The sequence below is a fragment of the Nipponia nippon genome, unplaced genomic scaffold (genome assembly GCF_047370975.1).
Source record: "Nipponia nippon isolate SJK-2023a ecotype South Korea unplaced genomic scaffold, ASM4737097v1 scaffold_1, whole genome shotgun sequence".
Lineage (NCBI taxonomy): Eukaryota > Metazoa > Chordata > Aves > Pelecaniformes > Threskiornithidae > Nipponia > Nipponia nippon.
The window spans coordinates 68,389,886-68,408,436 of NW_028262290.1; the positions used below are offsets into that span (position 1 = coordinate 68,389,886).

At 38.7% G+C, this 18,551-nt stretch overlaps 1 protein-coding gene across 10 annotated transcripts in view; it reads left to right on the forward strand.

Moving 5' to 3' along the window:
• The window catches only part of ANKS6 (ankyrin repeat and sterile alpha motif domain containing 6), a 45,496-nt gene extending 30,031 nt beyond the window's left edge, over nucleotides 1-15,465 (forward strand). The window contains exons 12-21 of one of the 10 annotated variants that reach the window (XR_015705043.1): nucleotides 1,593-1,782; nucleotides 3,223-3,339; nucleotides 5,231-5,298; nucleotides 6,615-6,731; nucleotides 7,689-7,785; nucleotides 9,054-9,447; nucleotides 10,476-10,575; nucleotides 10,893-10,961; nucleotides 14,691-14,736; nucleotides 15,053-15,465. Coding sequence is in view for 3 of the 10 variants with exons in the window: in XM_087758816.1 (XP_087614942.1) it covers nucleotides 1,593-1,782; nucleotides 3,223-3,339; nucleotides 5,231-5,298; nucleotides 6,615-6,731; nucleotides 7,689-7,785; nucleotides 14,691-14,736; nucleotides 15,053-15,056 (639 nt within the window). In the remaining 7 variants the exon portion in view is untranslated. Of the gene's footprint in view, nucleotides 1-1,592; nucleotides 1,783-3,222; nucleotides 3,340-5,230; nucleotides 5,299-6,614; nucleotides 6,732-7,688; nucleotides 7,786-8,963; nucleotides 9,448-10,475; nucleotides 10,576-10,892; nucleotides 10,962-14,690 lie in introns of those variants that run through there. The other 9 variants (XR_015705036.1, XR_015705039.1, XR_015705044.1 and 6 more) reach the window with 9 other exon arrangements.
• Nucleotides 15,466-18,551: the final 3,086 nt, after the last annotated feature.

Consider the following 18,551-nt stretch of genomic DNA (forward strand, 5'->3'; position numbering starts at 1 on the left):
TAATCAGTGTGGATCTTGCTGTAGATGTTCATATATCACACGTCTGAGGTGATTTTTGTGACATCAGTGTCTGTTGGGAGTACACAACCACATATGGATCCACACTGGCTGCAAAAGCTTAAACAGCCTACTTTCATGTTATAATCAACAACGTAAATGCTGAAAATTTAACGTCTATATGCATTGTGGAAATGCTTGGGCCCTCCCATTAGGATCATGCTGTCTAAACTTGGAAATAGCTGATGTAAAAATGCAATGATGTTGCACTGATAAGTTTTGCAAGTTATCCATGAGGGGCGGGATTGTAGAAGCCTTAAAGAAAGGAAAAGAAAAACTGAATAACAATTTACAGCACGATGTAATTTAAATAAATGCAGTCAATGAGCTAGAGGGGGAAGACCATTCTGAAACACGAATGGCCAATAACAGAATACGGGGAAATTTGGGACAAAAAATTGAAATGAGTTCATGATGCTCTTCAGAGACCTCTTCAAATTTGTATCATGCTATATTACTTGTAGTCAATTCAATGCAGAGCTAAGGAGGTAGTACCTTCTGGCATAGGATAGAGTAAAGGAAGAATGTTACCACTCAAATCAATTTTATCTTTTTAATCTGCATCTCTTTCATTAACTAGAAAAGTTCCATTTATGCCATAGCACGGAAGCAAAATTGTAGAAAGGCAGGAACCACTGTCATTCTCCCTACTTGCCTTGCTACCCAGCTCAACTTTCTTCTTATGTTTTTCTTGTAGCAGCCTGACTGACAAAAGGTATTTTAAGTTAAACTCTGAATTCAGGAATCCAGGAGAAAATCACCTAAGACTTCTTTTTAGGTCATATAATGCAAACATCGAAATATGCGAAGTGATACGTAGATTGAGGAATTTAGGAGATGGCGTACATTAACTTGTTTTGGAAAAGACTGTTATACATACATATATATTCTTATTCCTCATTTTAATTCGTCTATTTTCCCGTTTTCCATGCCTCCAAATGTATTAAATATTTGCAAAATATTTAATAAATTTGAATCATTTGACTCATGTTAGGTAATAACAAGTTTAAAGGTTGACTAGAAACTTTCATTCCAGTGCGGCAAGTGGTTTAAATGCACCCAAAACTTAGTTTATGCTTGCTACATATTTCTGGTTAATCCAGCATGAAGTGCTAATTTAAATTAGCATCTGATATACTTCGAAAAGCTTTAATTGAGGCTTTATTTATTAATTAAATTTCTGAATGAAAAAGTCCTGTTTTCAGAGTCAAAGTAATTTCAGCTTTTCTAAAAAGAATAATTGTAGTGCTTGTATATAGTATTGCTTTATAATAAATCATTTTCTTATTCCAAAATGACAGCCTTAATAAATCTATTTTTCTTGATGAATTTGAGGGGACAGACTCTGGCCTGGGATAAATCAGTATTGCTCCAATTATTTCAATATGAATCAAGCAGAAGCTTCTAGTTGTGGCTACGTGCTCTGCAGAAATGATATGCAACTTAAGTAATATTGAAACATCATATATAGGTAAATGCCTTTTTTTTTTCTTTTTTTTTTTTTTTTACTGAAATGATTGTATCATTAACTACAGCAAAAACTGGAGATGAACAAAAGACCTCCATCTGGGACTTCATCTACGTCTAAAAGCACATCACCAACTCTCACACCTTCGCCATCACCCTCCCCGTCTCCTAAGGTTCACAACGCAGAGTCCTCTCTCTCCTCTTCTCACAGACAGGCCAAGAGCAATGGTTCCAGCAGTGGCACTATTACAGAAGATGGTGAGTGGGTCACTGTAATTATAGGAGATTCATCCATCAGAGCCCAAAGTGTTTAAAGCTATAACTGTACTGGGTTAACGTGTATCAGCATGAGTGTGAGAACTTTTTTCTTTCCAGAAGAAATATTGTGGTGTTTCTTACTGTGAGATTGGTATTCCTGCAGTAATTGGCTGTTTCTGTCCCAAAAGCTGTGATCCCTTCCATTTAGAGGGAGATTGGTACCATCTCAAAGCTAGCATAGAGCATGTATGTGGGCCACTTGTACGTGGCCTCCTTCCTTTCCCCCCTTTCTGGCTTAAATCCTGTTTTTCACCCTTTGCTGAGGGTAGAAAATGTACTTTCTCCACATTGGAAATGATTTTTTTTTTTTTTTTTTAATAAATGCAGTGAAGCGCATCACTACAGAAATACAATTTTGATTCATAGCAAGTCATAGTTACATGCAATTGATTTTTAAGAGCTGTATTGCGTTTTCTTTTAAATTGTAAAAATAGCCTTATTTTGACTTTATTTTTAACTTTAGGTTGTGAGAAAGGATAATAATGTTATTACTTTTCCAATAAGTTTACCGTGTTTTAAGTTGAACTTTTAGGTCTAAATTACAACACTTTATTTTAAAAAGTCATGTTACTGCATTGGAAACAGGATATCAATGACTTTGTTTTCTTCTGTAAACATCTCAAAAAAGTGAAAAAAGTAACATGACTCAGAATCTTTTAAATAAGAGATGGAGGTACCTTTTATCTGGTTTCTGCAAGAGGCGCTTTCTACTATTTTTGCTTTTTTTGAAGGTGTCTGTATTGATTTTGTTCTGTTTTCATTTATGCTAACTTTGTTCATTGACACTGTACTTCCATTTGACATCAATATTTGACCAGCTTTCTGTCCTCTTCTCATGGCTTAGCTGTAACATATTGTACTGACTGCTGGAGAAAATTCTTTCACATTTTAGTTAGTGCCATTTTATAATGATGGCTTGATAACATATGAGTTGTAGGTTTAGAAATATATAAAGGGAAGAGAACTCGCTGTTGGATAACAAGGGGCATTCCCCAAGCTATCAGCTGTTCTAATCTCATCTGGTGAAGCCGAGCTTTGTGACTGCACCAGTAGTGCCATGATACAGTGAGCTTCCTCTGGAGCAGAGGCATGGGTTGTAAGAAGCCTAAGTAGTTCTGGGTTCATTGTGCTTGTAAGCTTTCCTAGTTAAGTGGTCCTTTAATTCCAGGGCTTCTCTTACTGTGATTTGATTCAGCAGCAGCAGTACAAATGCACATAGCCCAACAGTAAACAGAAGAATAAGTACAGAAGGCCTGCGATATTAACTTTTCTTTTTCTTTCAAGTAAACTTAAATGAATTAAAAAATTGATTTGCATTGAATATTACTGTGAAGGAACAGTAGGCAGCAGGGTTCAGACGTGTGCATGGTTTCTTTTTAGGCAACCACTTGGTGGACCATCAACAGCTTGTCCCTATTCTGAGAACCAGTGATGTAGAGAATCATGAAAGACGAAACCATGTGAGAGTAAAAGGAGGCTCTGAAAACTTGGAGAAAGGTAATCTTACCCTACTAGTACAGAGTAGCACAAAAGAGGTGCTAAATAGGAGTAATGTGGCAGAAGTAGTAAGAGCCCTGAGAACCTTTGCTTTCTCCAGGGGTGCAGGTAAGGAGACAAGGTAGAGCAAAAGAAGGACTTGGTGAAAAAGCAAAGGAGAAACAATATGTTATGCAAGAGTTGTAAAACTGAGAGGTTTCAGGTTTTGTTCAAACTTAATGTATAATACAGGAACTGGAAGAGGGAAAGAGGAAAAGAAAACATGAAAGGCCTACAGCTGAAAGCATTGTCTCTGTGTGTGAGAAGTGTTAGATGTTATATTTGTTTATGACAGCAAGGCTCTGGGCTCAGAGACCCTGAAAGTTTCACAACCTATAATTTAAGCACACCAGTGTGATGAAAAATGAGAAGGCTAACTGAAATCACCCGAAAGAAAAAAATGTTAATAATGTGTCTAAGGGCTTCTAATGAAACTTTTGTTTTCTTTCTGTAAGATGATATTTTTCATCAAACTGCATGGAGAAGTTCTCATGCTGTGTTTTTAAAGCTGGTTACTTTTTCCCACAGATTAACCTCAATTAGGGAAGTAAAGCTTCTAGCCTGAAACCATGCCAACTTTTACAAATCGTGTTAAGCATACCAAATTAATTGGCCTTGAAGTAAAAAAAACAAAACTCCAGCAGAAAATAAGACTCAACTAGAGTTTTTCACTTCAGTTTTCTGTGGGCTCTTCTGTGTAAAGAAGGAGACTTCCAAAATGGTGCATAGAAAAGTGTGTCCATCTCAAGATACTTGATTGCTTTTGAGAAGCTTAGAGAGTGAGGTTTTCTTTCATGTTTCTACTGATGATGAAAGAAAAGGGACAGTCAAAAGACAAAGAAGTGAAAGAAATAAAAGCAAAGTGTATTTGGGAATGGAATAGTGATGTCTTTACAATGAAAGTGAGTTTATATGGGGAATATTAAATATAGTTTTGTTTTGTAATGTAATCATTCATGTTCTTCATTTTGACTTTGACTACTTAGTTTGACCACTTTGGTACTTCTAGGGAAAAAAAATTAGCCACTTGCAACAGCAAAGCAATAAAAATAAACATAATCCTTAGCTGAGAGAGGTAGTGCATAATTAAGAGAGGTAATGGCAGGTTATTCTAAAACTGCACTTACACTTTTTAACTGGCTAATCCCATTTTAAATGTGTGGGAAGAGTCACTATTAGGTCCTCCAACTTTTAATTTCCTTAGACTTTGAGAGGAAACCCAATATCCAGTGCTGTTAGCCTTGGAAAGTAAGCTTATGAAACTTAAATTCTGCACAGGTTTTATCTTAGCTGGATTTACAGCTATCTGTGTTCAAGATGCCTGGATGTCATGACACTTAAGAAGAGGTTCAGATACACCCTTGTGTCAGTGTTTTCAATGAGCAACTGGGTGGTTGCTTGCTCTACGCTTTGCCTTCCTGGATCATGACATGGAAATACGCCATTTCAGTTCGTTGCCCGCTTGAGGAGTTTTACTGTCTAACCTGCATGATCTGTGTCAGCTGTCTGGGGCCCAAGCGTTTTAGGCATTGAAATGCCTAAGTTGTCTTTAGTGGTTTGGTTTTTTTAAGATCCTTTTAATGAGGAAGAAAGGCAATACAACAGAAAGATTTTATTCTAGCAAGGTAAGACTAGATGGAATTACAGTATACGGAAGTAGGTGAGAACACAATAAGCCAGTATTTTAATTTCTGATGCAGAGTAAATGTGATTGGGTTTTTGTTATCATTTATCACTGTGTGGAATATATGTTTTAATATATGTTTTCAGCAGTTAACAATGCAGAGATCACTATAATCTTTCCTCATCCACAGGGGATTTTTTGTTTTCTTTTCCTTTTCTATTGTTACAGATGAGCTGACTGGCATCCTTAAAAAATTGTCGCTTGAGAAATATCAGCCTATTTTTGAGGAACAAGAGGTATGTCTTGTAACAAAGACTTATTTTTTACTTGAGAAAAAGTAGGGTGTGACACACATTGCATCAGAATTGTGATCCAGAATTTCAAATTTAAAGTTTTACAGGCATTTCTGGTTGCAGAGTGGACCTTGAAACATGGACCAAGAGGTATTTGTGGCATTCTCCAGGATACTGCAAATATTAGTGCTTTTTACACTGAACCTACAATTTTAATAAAGATAGGTGCTTAATTTTTTTTTCCTCTCTGTTTTTACACTCTGCTTTTTCTGTATATGTCTACAACCAATGTGGCTAAACAGTTTATAGGACCTACTGTATCATCCCTGGAATCACAGCTGGAACCTCATTTGCAGATGGAGAACAGCAGGGTGTGAGCCACTGAGATGGCTGCTTTCTCTTCTTTATCCGCTATGAATAAGCAACAGGGGGATTAAATTGGGGAACCTAAGCATCATTGTAGATGAGGCCTGTGACAGTGACTTGCCTGAAGGATGCAATGAAAGGAAATATTGCTGAAAATAAGTAAAATTAATTCATTACAGTGTTCAAGACAGTATCAGATGTGAGCAATAATTGTGTGTTGGGCTAAAGGCAGGGGGTAGTGAATGGACATATGATAAATTGATATTGCTGCAAAGTTCAGGATTCAGCAACACAGACACAGATTATTTAGCTGTATCACAGTACACTGGGCTTATTATTGTTCCCCTACATGATAGGAAAGGGAGCATTTTGTAGAAATGAATATGCTCTGTGTGTGAAGGTTTTATCAATATGAAAAGTTTCAGATGTTTATTCTTATCACAGACTTATGGATGTGTTGATATAATAAAAACTGATATATGAACAAACCCTAGGTTTTCCTCAGGAGGCACTGGAAAAGTACACACAATATTCTGAAATTCCAAAAATACCTGGAAGTAGGGGGAGGGGGAATAAAAGAAAAGAGAGAAATCTTAGGCTTATTCAACTACCTGCTACTGTAAGTAGAGGAATTTTTGTGAAGAGTATATATTTTGTATTGATAGAGCTTGTCAGAAAAAAAAATTAAAAATCCATTAATATTTTAAATATACTATCATAATTAATTGAAATATTAACAGCAGATTGAAAACCTGACAACAGAGTGGTAAAGTGGGTACCATTTGGTGCTGGTAATTAATTAAAAATTTTTGTGTGCACAATATTTACAGTAAGTCTATACAATTAAAAAAAAAACAAATACTTTTAACCTGTAATAGTGAATCTTTGCCTAGGTAATTTTGTCTTGTGTTTTTTTCTTTTTTTTTTTTTTTTTTTTTTTTCTTCACATGCAGGTGGATATGGAAGCCTTCCTTACACTTACTGATGGTGATCTGAAAGAGCTGGGTATTAAAACCGATGGATCAAGGCAGCAAATTTTGGCAGCTATTTCTGAACTGAATGCAGGAAAGGTACATTTTGAAGTACTGTACTTAGTAAATTAATTCAAGGTTTGCTTATATTGTTAATTCAACATACATTTCAAAATTCAGTTGCAGATGTTAGTTAGAAAAACCAAATTAATGTTTTCCAAACAAAATATTTAATGTGTTTGATTAGTGAAAAATATCTTCCTTTGTGGTACTCCCTGTTGTCTTTCATTAACTCTTTCCTAGTTCAGTGACTGTACAGTTCTTTTATAGAGTATTGGAAATTATATCAGAAGCTACTGGTAAAAAACATTGGCAATATTGCAGTTACTGAGTATTGATTACAGTGATGCTAAAAAGAATCATCTGGCCACTCTACTCCAGCTAGAGAATATAATGTAAAAGGAAGGGTCTCCTTTGTTTTGCCTAACAGTTTTTGATTTCTCTGTGATTAGGTAAATAGCACTTCTCTCATTCCTTACACTTCTGTTGCCTTTTAATTTTATATTGACATAAACAAATTTGCTAAGAATGGCATGCAGTAAGCAATGTTCTTGTCAGAAGGATTATGGACTGGAGCATCTTTTTAATTAGGTCTGCTGACACTTCTCAGCTGCTTTTTCAGTTTTGAGGTCCATTCTCTCTCTGTTACTGGAAGCTCGGATAAAAAAAAAATTAACGATAATTTCCCCAAGTTAAGATCAACAGCAGCAAGCGATGAGGCTAAAAATTAGGGGGGGTGAGTGATGCTCCATGCTTTAAAGCTGTGAAAAAAATTATGAAAATGTTTCTATTGCTGTCTGATAGTTTAAGGAAAAGACTGCTACAAGGTTTTCTGCATATCTGGGAGGTAACGATTTATTATTATTCCTAATAGTACACTATGACTCTCTGGGCATAGACACACATATGTACACATTTTTTTGTGAATTCTTAATAAATTCATTTTTTAAACAGAAATTTAAGAATACCATATTTTAATTTATTGTGCTTTTACAGGGACGAGAAAGGCAGATTTTACAAGAAACTATACACAACTTCCACTCTTCCTTTGAGAGTAGTGTTAGTAACACACGGCCACCAGGTCATTCCCAGTGTAAGTAGCACCTGAAATTAATTGAAAAATGTATGCATACTTTCAATTAATACTGGCTAGAAGACAGAATGTGACAAAGAAGCCAGTTAACTGCTTTCTGGGTTAATAATTGATGTGTGTCTGTGTCTTTTGCTGAAACTGTAGAGAAGATTTCCAGGTAAAAAGGTAGAGATACCTGTAAGATTTTTATACACACTTCAGTACTATCTGAAATAAGCATAAGATTTTTGTTGTGCATTACTAAACACAGAAAAAGGATGTAAGTATAGCAAACTATAGTATACAGTATACTGTATATAGTGTGTGTTTATATATATGTATAGCAGCAGTGGGAGGTGCGTTTGTATGATACGTAATTTACTTTTGCATACTCTTTGTAGGAGACAATTTTCTTTAGTGTGAGTAAGTAGATTAAATATATTCAAGGTTTACAATTTAGTATACAGGCTTAGATAGCTATTTTAATTATGTATTTTTGTATGTATGCATTTAGTTATTTTGTATAGGTAATATTTTTATATGATTGTCTATAGTTGGTTTCTTTGGAATACATCTATTCCAGCCACCAGTGTTAACTGCTAGCCATTGCTGGAGAAACTGCCTTTTAAAATGTACTATCAATAATCAAAATGTACAGAAAGGTGTCGCTGACCTGTAACAAATGAATACATTTGCTGCAGTCACCCCTAGATATAAAAGTTGCAAATCTCTGTCCTGCCAGCCACCTGAGCCAAAGGCAGATATGCATCTGTTACTCAAGGGGCAAAACCTATTCATATATGTATTTCTGGATCCATGTTTTAGGAGGAAAATGAAAGCCATTGAATGGCCTCAAGAAATTTACCGTGTTAAAGTGCCTCTTACTCTCCTTCAGTTGCTTATTTTGGTGCTTACATCCACTCACAAAAATAATTTCCTTTGTTTAGTGGTTATGTTAAATAGTATTTCGGGTATTGTATGCTTTAGGAGGCCTTAATAATGAGCAAGTCACAGTTGTTCCAATCTCAGTCAGCTGAATATCACTAGATATGTGAAAGCAGGTGCTAACTGTAGTCCTGCTGCTGTCTTGGTGAAAACTGGGCATTGCTGGGGTAGTTAGTCAATGTGGGCTACTTTCTGTATTCTGTATAGTCTGCTTGGCTGAAAGCCACTATCAGGTGTAACTGTGCATTGTGCAGCTTACTTCCCATTCTCAGAGTAGTCGGCATGTGTGGGAACTTCTGGATGTCTCTTGATAACATCCCAGACTTGAAGAGCCTCTTCTGTAGGTACTACTAGGTGAGCAGAAGCTGCTATTTGGGATTTGATAACATGGTGCAGTGAACTGGAATTACTCAAGAACTGAAGAAGCATACAGAAGTAACATGTCTCTGAGCAACTTGCTGAGCTTAACCACTGAGCTAAAAGTGTCTTGAAGACAGCAGAAGATGGTAATGGTGGCACAGAGTTGGGGAGAACAGCCTTTTGTAAAAATGGAGGCAATAGTTGCTCCCGCTGACCCGTTGACAAGATGCTGCAAGGAGTCTGCCATCAGAGATCTAGCTTTTGGGTTTTTGTGTGTGAGAGCTCCATGACATAGATTTGGCTGTGAAACAGCAACAGAAGCACTAACAGAGATGGAAGAGGAAGAGAACATGTAGATAAAAGAAGCTTCTGCACCAGGTAAGCTGCTTTTTATTGTAAAAAGTAGCAGTGGGACCCTTATGCAGTCTCTGGAACTTGAAGTAATTTCCAGGAATGTGTAATATTTTAGAGCATAAGAGCAGCTGTACCGAGTCAGATTCAAGGTCCGTACAGTTGTGTTCAGCTTTTTCATCCAGTCTCATTTGACATTGGTGTGAAGAGTTGCTTGCTTTCATTGCTGTGACCTTGCCATGTCCTGACTTCTTTTGCTTCATCCTACTGGATCAGAAGATACAGTGGACAATTCTTCCCTCTTCACTGCCTCCATGCCACTGATGATTTTACAGATATTTGTGATACCCTTCCTCAGTCATGTTTTTTCCAGATGGAAGGCTTATAGGCTGCTTAATCATTCCCTATACCATAGTTTTTCTGACCTCTTTTCCTTTTCTACTATATTCTTTCAGACTTGGAGATCCCAGCCAGGCATACATTATTCAAGATGTAGGCAGACCGTGCATTTACACGACAGAGATGTTTGGGTTTTAGTTGTGTTCGCTTCAGTTCTCTTGCCTTTTCCTAGTTACTTGTAGTACTCTGCTTTTTTCGCTGTAACTGAAGACTGAATTGGTGTTAATTGGAACTACCTCTTGCAAACCAGGTCATCTGCTGAGCTTGAGCTCAGAGCCTGTCATTTTATATAACCACTCATACATCATTTTTTCCATATGCCTTACTTCATATTACTTCATATTTATCTTCACAAAATTTTGTCTGCCATCTTATTGTTTGGGCACTGATATCTCATGAAGTCCTTTTGCCAGTCTTCTGTTTGCCTTTCTTTTTTTTTTACATGGATAACTTAGGAAAGTTTGTCACTTCACTCCATATGCCCTTTTGAAATCATATATTGAATATCCTGAGTCCTCGTGCAGATCCCTGTGAAATGCTAGTGGTGAATCTCTCTACTATGGAAAAAATCACTGTTTACTCCTCTGCCTTCCTAACCGGTTATTTATCCACCAAGAAATTTTCTTTTTACCCTGTGGGTTTCTTATTATCTTAAGAGCCAGCCTTGGACCTTGTGAAATGCCTTGTAAAAATCCAGGCATCAAGTGGACCTCTTTTACCTACAAGACTGTCGGCACCTTCAAGGAATTCCAGTAGGTTGGTGAGGCAAGACTTTTCAGATCCCTTTTTGATTGTTTCCCACAAAATTTCAGATTCTTTGTTATAGTTTATGCCAGTCTGCCTCGTAATACGGGCCATCTTGCTGGTCTGTTTCCCTGGATCTCCTCTTGAACCATTAAAAAAAATTAGCATAATTTTTATCACTTCTCAGTTGTGTGGCAATTTAAACAAGAACCTGTGCTCTGTACTCAGCAGTTCAGCTGCTTAATCCTTGTGTTCCTCTAGAATGTCTGGCTTAGCAATTTGTTATTATTTGTGTATTTGTTTCATAACCTTTTTTACCAATACTTCAGGTTAAGATACCTTGGACTCCCACATAAAGAAGGCTTCTGAAATGGGAACCTTCCCAAGCTTTTTCCATGGTGAATACATTCAGTTTTTCTGATGTGAACTTAATTCTCTAGCTCGTTACAGTCTAATCATTGGTCGGTATCATGGCATCTGTAACTGGCTGCCTGCTGTGATGTGTTTGAAAAGTAATATGTGACATTTTTATGCTTTTTGCATGGTCCACAACCACTGGTTTCTCTACAGTTCTTCCTGGGAGCCTGTCTGAACACCATTAGCAAGAACGCCACTTCATGATTTGCGCTTGTAGAAAGCTAGATGTAGTTCACAGGATAATAAAAACATCCTGCTCTTCCAGCTGTGTCAGTATCAGTGTTTTCACACCTATCACTGTGATTTCCTCAATACTTTTTAAAATCTCAGTACCTAAACCGGTGTGGCTGGCAGTGTAGCTCTGCTTTTATGAAGTTTCCAGCCTGCGGGGTGTAAAGAAGATCATGAAATACAATCCGAATATATCCATAAGACTCAGAAATGAAAAAGCAGGGGGAAAGAAACTAAATCCTCGCTTTCTGGAAATGTAGCTTATAATTGTGGGAGGTCTGTAGGCCGACTACCATCACCACGCCTGCGAATGTCTATGGCTTCTACACCCTTACCCATCCATAGCTCCCATGCCCACTTAGCTTCCGTTCCCCCCAAAATGCCCCAATCCACACTGCCCAGGCTCAGCCCCTCCCCTGCTGCCACTGGGTCAGGAGCTGTTGCTGCTTGTCAAACTTGGTGTGAGATGGCAGGCAACAGAAATAGAAAAGCATCTGGATGAGTGTTTCTAGAGTGGAAGAGAGCTGCAGTGATTACATTTACACTTCAAGGAATGCAGTAGAAGGAAAACGACGAGAGGCAGAAAAAGTAAAAGCAAGACCATCAAAAGTAGAGGATTGATGGTATAGCTGATTTCACACAACAGGCTTGTTTAGGGAAGATACTACAGTTTCTGCTCAATGTTTTTTTTTTGCAGTTCAAAATCAGTTGCTGGCTTGTTATATCCTCAGCTAGCTTCTGGGTGAGCACCTCCTGCTGAGGTCATTGCTCCTGAACTCGCTGTGATACTCACTACAAGAACTTACAGAAAAGTTGTTGAGTGTTTGTTGGGTTTCGGCAGATGAGCTATTTCAATTATAATAAAGCTCACTGTTGGGAGAAAGATTCCTTTGTACATCAGTTGCTGTGTCATCCCTGGGGCTGGAAGTGAGATGATTCTGCTTTGTGGAAAACAACAGGCTTTGACATACATTTCTTTTCTGTCAGAAGGATACTGAGACTGCTTTCTCTCCACCCCACGCCAGTGATAGTAGGTTAGGCTGTGGGAGCTCCATATTCCAGTCCTTGCCTGAACTGCGTAAGCCAGTATAAATAATTCAGTGGTTACTGGACCCGTAAGCCATTAGGTTTGGGGGCACCGTAGGTCTTGTCCCTATTCTGAATAGGTAAACAGTACTTGCATGGAGAGTGTTGCCTCCGTCTCTTTTTTTAATGGAAAAGCATTGGTGACCTTCAGAAAATTCTGCCAAAACTAATTCATTTTAAGAGTGAAAGTTACGGGTTTTTTTGAAACTTTCGTAGTTTTCAAGGGAAAAAATTATGCCTTGGAAATTGCCAATGCGTGCTATTCACCCTGTCCTTGACAAGAGAAACTACTAGGACGATACTGCTGCTTTATAAGCCAGTGAACTGTGGCACACAAACACAGAATTAGCTTGCTGCTTCACCATTTAGAGCAGGTGACCAGCCCATGGAGGCATGAGGCAAGATGGTTGCTCTGAGGAACAAAGCATCCCTCCTTGGTCTGGACTCCAACTTCAGTGAAACAGCAAGTGGCAGCATGAAGTCCAGATTTCTGAGGAAGCTGAATTGAAGCAATTATATCACCCCAGGAAATGTTTATGTTTGTAGTTTGAGGTGATCTTTTTGCTTACGTGATTCTGGTAAAAAAGAAAATCAGACTTCTTGAATGCCTAATTGCCAGAACTAATTGTTTAGGGTTTTTTTTTTTGGGGGGGAGGGGGGGAGGATTGTGGTCAAGATTCATGCAGTCATCAAGTGGATAATTAAGGGGTTGAACAGATCTGGCAGTGGTCTGCAGATTAATGAAAGAAATGACACCTAAGGAGAGAGAGCTGCATCTCAACACAGACTTGCCAAATCATAAACCAAAAGCCGAACAAAGTTCATGTGGATTCTGTGAAACTCTACAGAAAAAAAGGAGCAAACCAGCTGAAATGTTTTCTTCCAGAAGCGTAGAAATAAAATCCCATGTGCTAGTTATAATACATATGTAACAATGTGTTACATTTTAGATCTGTGATAAAAAATGGAAACAGTTTATGGAGTTCCCTTGCCCAAGTCGGGGGCTTGTAACAGAATTTGCTATTTCTACAAAAGTGACATGAAAAAAGCAAGAGAGCATCCGAGGTTTATACTCTGAAGGACTGTTGTGATTTGATCCCAGTTGGCACCACACAGCTGCTTGCTCGCCTTCCCGCCCCGGTGGGATGGGGAAGAGAATCAGAAGAGTAAAAATGAGAAAACTCAGGAGCTGAGATAAGAACAGTGTAATGAGTGAAATAAAGTAATAATTTGTAATGAAAAGGAAAACAACAGAGAGAACAAAACGTAGGAAAAAACAAGTGATGCAACCGCTCACCATCCACTGACTGACACCCAGCCGGTCCCCAAGCAGTGATTGCTGCCCTCTGACCAACTGCCCCCAGCTTATATACTGAGCATGATGTCACATGGTATGGAAGAGCCCCTTGGCCAGTCGGGGTCAGCTGTCCTGGCTGTGTCGCCCCCAGCTTCTTGTGCACCTCCTCACTGGCAGAGCATGGGAAGCTGACAAGTCCTTGATTTAGTGTAAGCACTGCTTAGCAACAACGAAAACATCAGTGTCTTATCAACATTATTCTCATCCTAAATCAAAAACACAGCACTGTATCAGCCACTAGGAGGAAAATTAACTCTATCCCAGCCAAAACCAGGACAAGGACACAATCTTTTTCTCCTAGGGCATTTCTTAACCTCATTATGAAAAACAAAATTAAGCAAGATTTGTTGGAGGTAAAGCTAACTGCTAGTTAGCTTAGTTTACCTTCTAATATCAAGTTTACTGAAATGCTCGAAAGAAAAAGATGAGCCTCGTCACTTGGTATAGACATCCAGCTGCTCTCCCCCACCTAAATATAACAATTCTCTCATAACAGGTGGGAATAAAACAGAACACCCCAGCGTCTAGCAGGGGCACTGAAAAAAGGGAAGATTTAGATATGAAAAAAAAAAAAAAAAAGATGTGACAGAATAAAGCGGAAGAGAGTGGGGAGTCGTTTCTGTATTGACTTTCTACTTTTGGTTTCACAGTTAAAAATATTAAGTGGAAATTATTCAGAGGATGAGTTACAGAGATTGTAGAGCGAGAAGTAAAAGTAGGAGCAAAACCAATATAGACTTGCAAATAATCATACAGGGTTCAGGTAGTCACTTGCTGGAAAGGTACACATTGAGAAAAGAGATACTGGAAAGGTTTGTGGCAGTAGATGACCTTTTCACATGTAACTGACTTTTCATACCTTCTCTGTACAGGTGAAGGCTTAAGATGATTACAAGGTCAAATTGTTGGAGTCTGGTGTAACAATGATACTGGGAAATGTGGGCCTGTTTCGGGTAGTTGTGGCACTACTTTGTCTTCTTTAAAGCTGTGAGTCTTGCTGGTTGCAGTTTTTCAGATTTTTTTTCTTCTTTTACAGCACCTGGCTGCTCTATAAAACCACAAGAAGCTGTTTCTCCTAAAAGGTAGCTACTGGAAAAAGATTTTTTTTCTTAAGATGAAGTTTGGCGCCTGGCTGAGTAAATCCAAGTGTACAAATGAAAATTTGAAAAGTTAGTCCTAACTACACCTGTGTAGGACTTTCCGCGGTAGTGTGCTTAAAATTCGAATCCCACAAAGGATCAAAGAAAATAATAAAGAGATTGCTTTTATAGTTCAGCCTAAGTGTTGAATTGTTCAAGGCATCAGTGGTCTGGATTTGAGAAGAACAAAGTCAGAAGAGCAGGAAGAATGAATGACCGTATAAGAAGATTCATGTTTTCATTCTACTCTTGCTCACAGATGAAGAACCCATCGGAGGCCTACATGGGCACAGTCAAGAACAACAAAAGCATGGAAGAAGGCATGAAAACCACCACGAATTATGAGAGCTGCTACATGGAGAAATATACAAACTGAATATGCCTCTATTGACTGAATACAGATAAAGGAGACCAAATTGAAAATGTGATGGTTTCATGAGAAGAAATATAAAGGAAAAGTAATACTGTGTTTTTCATTACCCAAAATACACTTTATCTATTCAATATTAAGAGGTTAGAACAGCAGTAAAAGTAAATATGAAATACCTATTTGTAAAAATAGCACTTTATTTAAGGAAATGCATAATCTGTCACCAATATTTAAAAAGAAATAGTGTTAAAATATTTTATATTGCTGATTGGTTGTTTTGACAATAAAACATTTAACTGATACTGGCTGGGTTTTTTTTGAACAGTAATACTAGCATGTCTTTAAAATACATTTTTATAACTTGATTTTTGTGATAATTTTGAAAGGACTTGTTATAGTAATTGTGAGTGGAAATAATTTTCTGCTTAGTAAATACAAATTTTTGTTGAGCAATTAAAATACAAGTCATCAGAAGCCTCTGACACTATATTTCTCTTCCTGAAGACTCACAAATATGTAACTTTACCACTGGCTGAATTCAGTGTGAGTCCAGGAGTGCTAATGCAGGTAAAGTCAAGAAGATCTTGGAGCTCCAATGCGGAGGAGTGATCTCAAGTAATTACTTCTGTACAGAACTAAAGATTTTACATTTCTCCACCCTTCTCGCTGTACTGGTTTTAGTGGAGTTCAGCAAAAATAGGGATCGAAGTGGGGGTAGTGACAGATAACAGCGCCGGTGAAAGCGGTGGAGCCGCTGCTGTCCCTCAGGTGCCTCTGGGTGTGTCAGCTGGTTCTGTGATGGCTTCAGTGGTTTGGCCATCTGAGGTACCGCTTCAGGTTGCTGACGGCAAACAGCAGAGCAGCTGAGCTGTGCCAGGTTAGGCAGCTGTGCCATATCAGAGCTGGCCTTGAACACAGGTAGCTGAGTCCCTAGGAGGAAGAGGAGAAGAGGTTACAGGGGGGTATTGCAGAAAAAAGGTGGTTACGAGCTGATTAGGGCAATCAGAACCTGTTAGTACCCTGAGGTCCTTGGTGGTTATGCTATTAACATTTCAGGTGTTAATAGTATGGCCATGTGCAATATAATTTTTGTTCCATTTTTCTTTTGCAGTGCACATATGTCAACAAACTTACAACACTATCAACATTTAGCATGGTATTTTATGTTTCTGACATGTCTTATGCCCAAGAAAATCACTCCTTATGCAGAATTGTGCTTCAGGTTTAATTTCAGCTTTAGGGTAAAAATATGTAATTTCTGCTTTCACAGTTTCCGAGAGCTGCTACTAAAGATGACGTGGCAGGACAGATCTACAGAAGTGTTGGGTGCAAACCATATAGTATTACACTAATGGCCCTGTCCTTTCCTGAAGAAACACGTGGACAGTTTTGGTTAAAACACTTCAAAATGCAGCAGAGAAATAATGACAGCTTCTTTTTCAGACTAGGAAACAGTTGCTACTTCTGAGCCAAAACCGTGCAGTGGCACCTTGAAGCCCCTGTCCGTGTAACTGGGAATAAGTGATCTGTAATGAGCCGAACCATCTCGCCTGCTACCTAGTGCCTATGGGCCCTACGGCGGCACAATTTCCCTGTGCAGTTTTGTGCTTTTAATACAAGAGGTGGCAAGCCAAACATCCAATACACTCTGCGGAGAGTCACCTCAAGCTCGCTAATAGGGACAACTCAAGGTGAGAAGGCTTCAGCTGTTCCTGTTCAGAGCTTGCGGGTCGTATTCTTGGGAAGGAGAAATACTCACCTGCAATAAATTGAAGGGGTGGGTGTTTGGGGTTTTTTTTAGGTCCTTTTCAATAAGACATTGAACAATAGTTCAGTGTGGAAAACATCTTTGCAAGGTTGAGAGATGAATTCTTTCTATAGTCTAAGAGGGTTCAAATTTATATATGCCACTGCCCAGAAGACTGTAGGAACCTCGAGGCTATAAGGCAAGGTAGGGGCACGCTTTGTTCCTCTGGCTGAATATGCCTCACTGTGCAGAAAATAATTCAGGATTCACGGAGTGTGGCCCCGTAAGCCGTTGGTCGAGAATGGGGAAGAGTTAGACTTTAGTTCCTCTAGTTGCTATATTTATTTACCAATTCCTAAGCTGCATAGTGACTGATGATAAACAGTGCTATAAATTTGGGAATGTTAGCCAAAGTGCATCAAAGAATGAGCAGCAAAGAGTTTTAAACGGAACGTAACACTGTCAAAGGAGACTGACCAGCACACAAGCGTAGGCTCTTTGTGTTTACACAACAGGCAGAAAGCGTTCCTCAGACTGTCCCAACAAGTCCCACTGTCTAAAGAGTTACCCTTATTAACACAGGAACAAAAAGACACGGTTTTAGAATTTGGGAACCTTTCATATCTTCTGCTGCCCTTATTTCTTAAAGGTGGTCTGTTCCTTCTCCCTGATACAGCTGCCATTGTAAGTGGAGAAACAAAACAGGTTGCTTACCATGGCTGCTTTTTATGGCTCTGAGAGGAGGTAAGTTTGAGACCGACACCTACGTTTCTGTGTCTACGTGTAAGGGCTGACATGGGTAGCTGTATAAACTCCACTGTAGCCAGTGGCGGTCTGGGCAGTACGGTCCCTGGGGAATCCAAAGCTGGATTCAGTTGTCCGGACATCCACTGGCACTTGCATGCCCCAAGGCATCCGAAGCACCCGTAAGGGGTGCCCGACATGACACTAAGTGAGGGTTATGATCAGTTTGTTTGTTGCAACCAGTCACTCGGACAAATAGACCGATGGAGAGAGATGGAGACCGTCATTTCATTGACCTGTCCTGATTTGTCACAGACGTTCAAAGGTGAAAAGCTGTTTCCCGTTTGCTGTTCATTTTCTGTGTCCTCCTCTTTAGTTTAAATGAAAATCTTTGTTAGCAAAGTCAGCTTACTTCATAATGAAAAGTGATAGCTTCTGGGTTTTGCCAAAGAAGTAAACACTACAAGAAACAGTTCTTGTTCTGATTCGGTCTAGAATTATGGACTCCACTAATCTGTAGTTGTTAACCCTAAGATGTCTTATTTTGCTGAGGAGAACTGTTATTTTACGAGAAGCTTTTATAAGGTTCTTTGAATTTCATTTTCTTTTTTTCTGCACTTTGAGCATTAATCAAGATCAGATTTTAAATAAAGATACTTCGTTATCTGGAAATGATTCAAGCAGTCATCTGCAGTATTTCTCGTGGTTCAGCAAATGCCTCAGAAGCCAGGTAGCTTCTCAAGGGAACAACTTCGGTTTCCAGAGTGAAGTGGAACATAAAAGTTCATGCAAACAGATTTCTTCAATACCAAGATCACCTTCGTTTAGAATTGCTTGGCTGGTCTGACTCTGACACTAATAGCCTCAAACTTGCCACTTCTAGATTTTATTTTATTT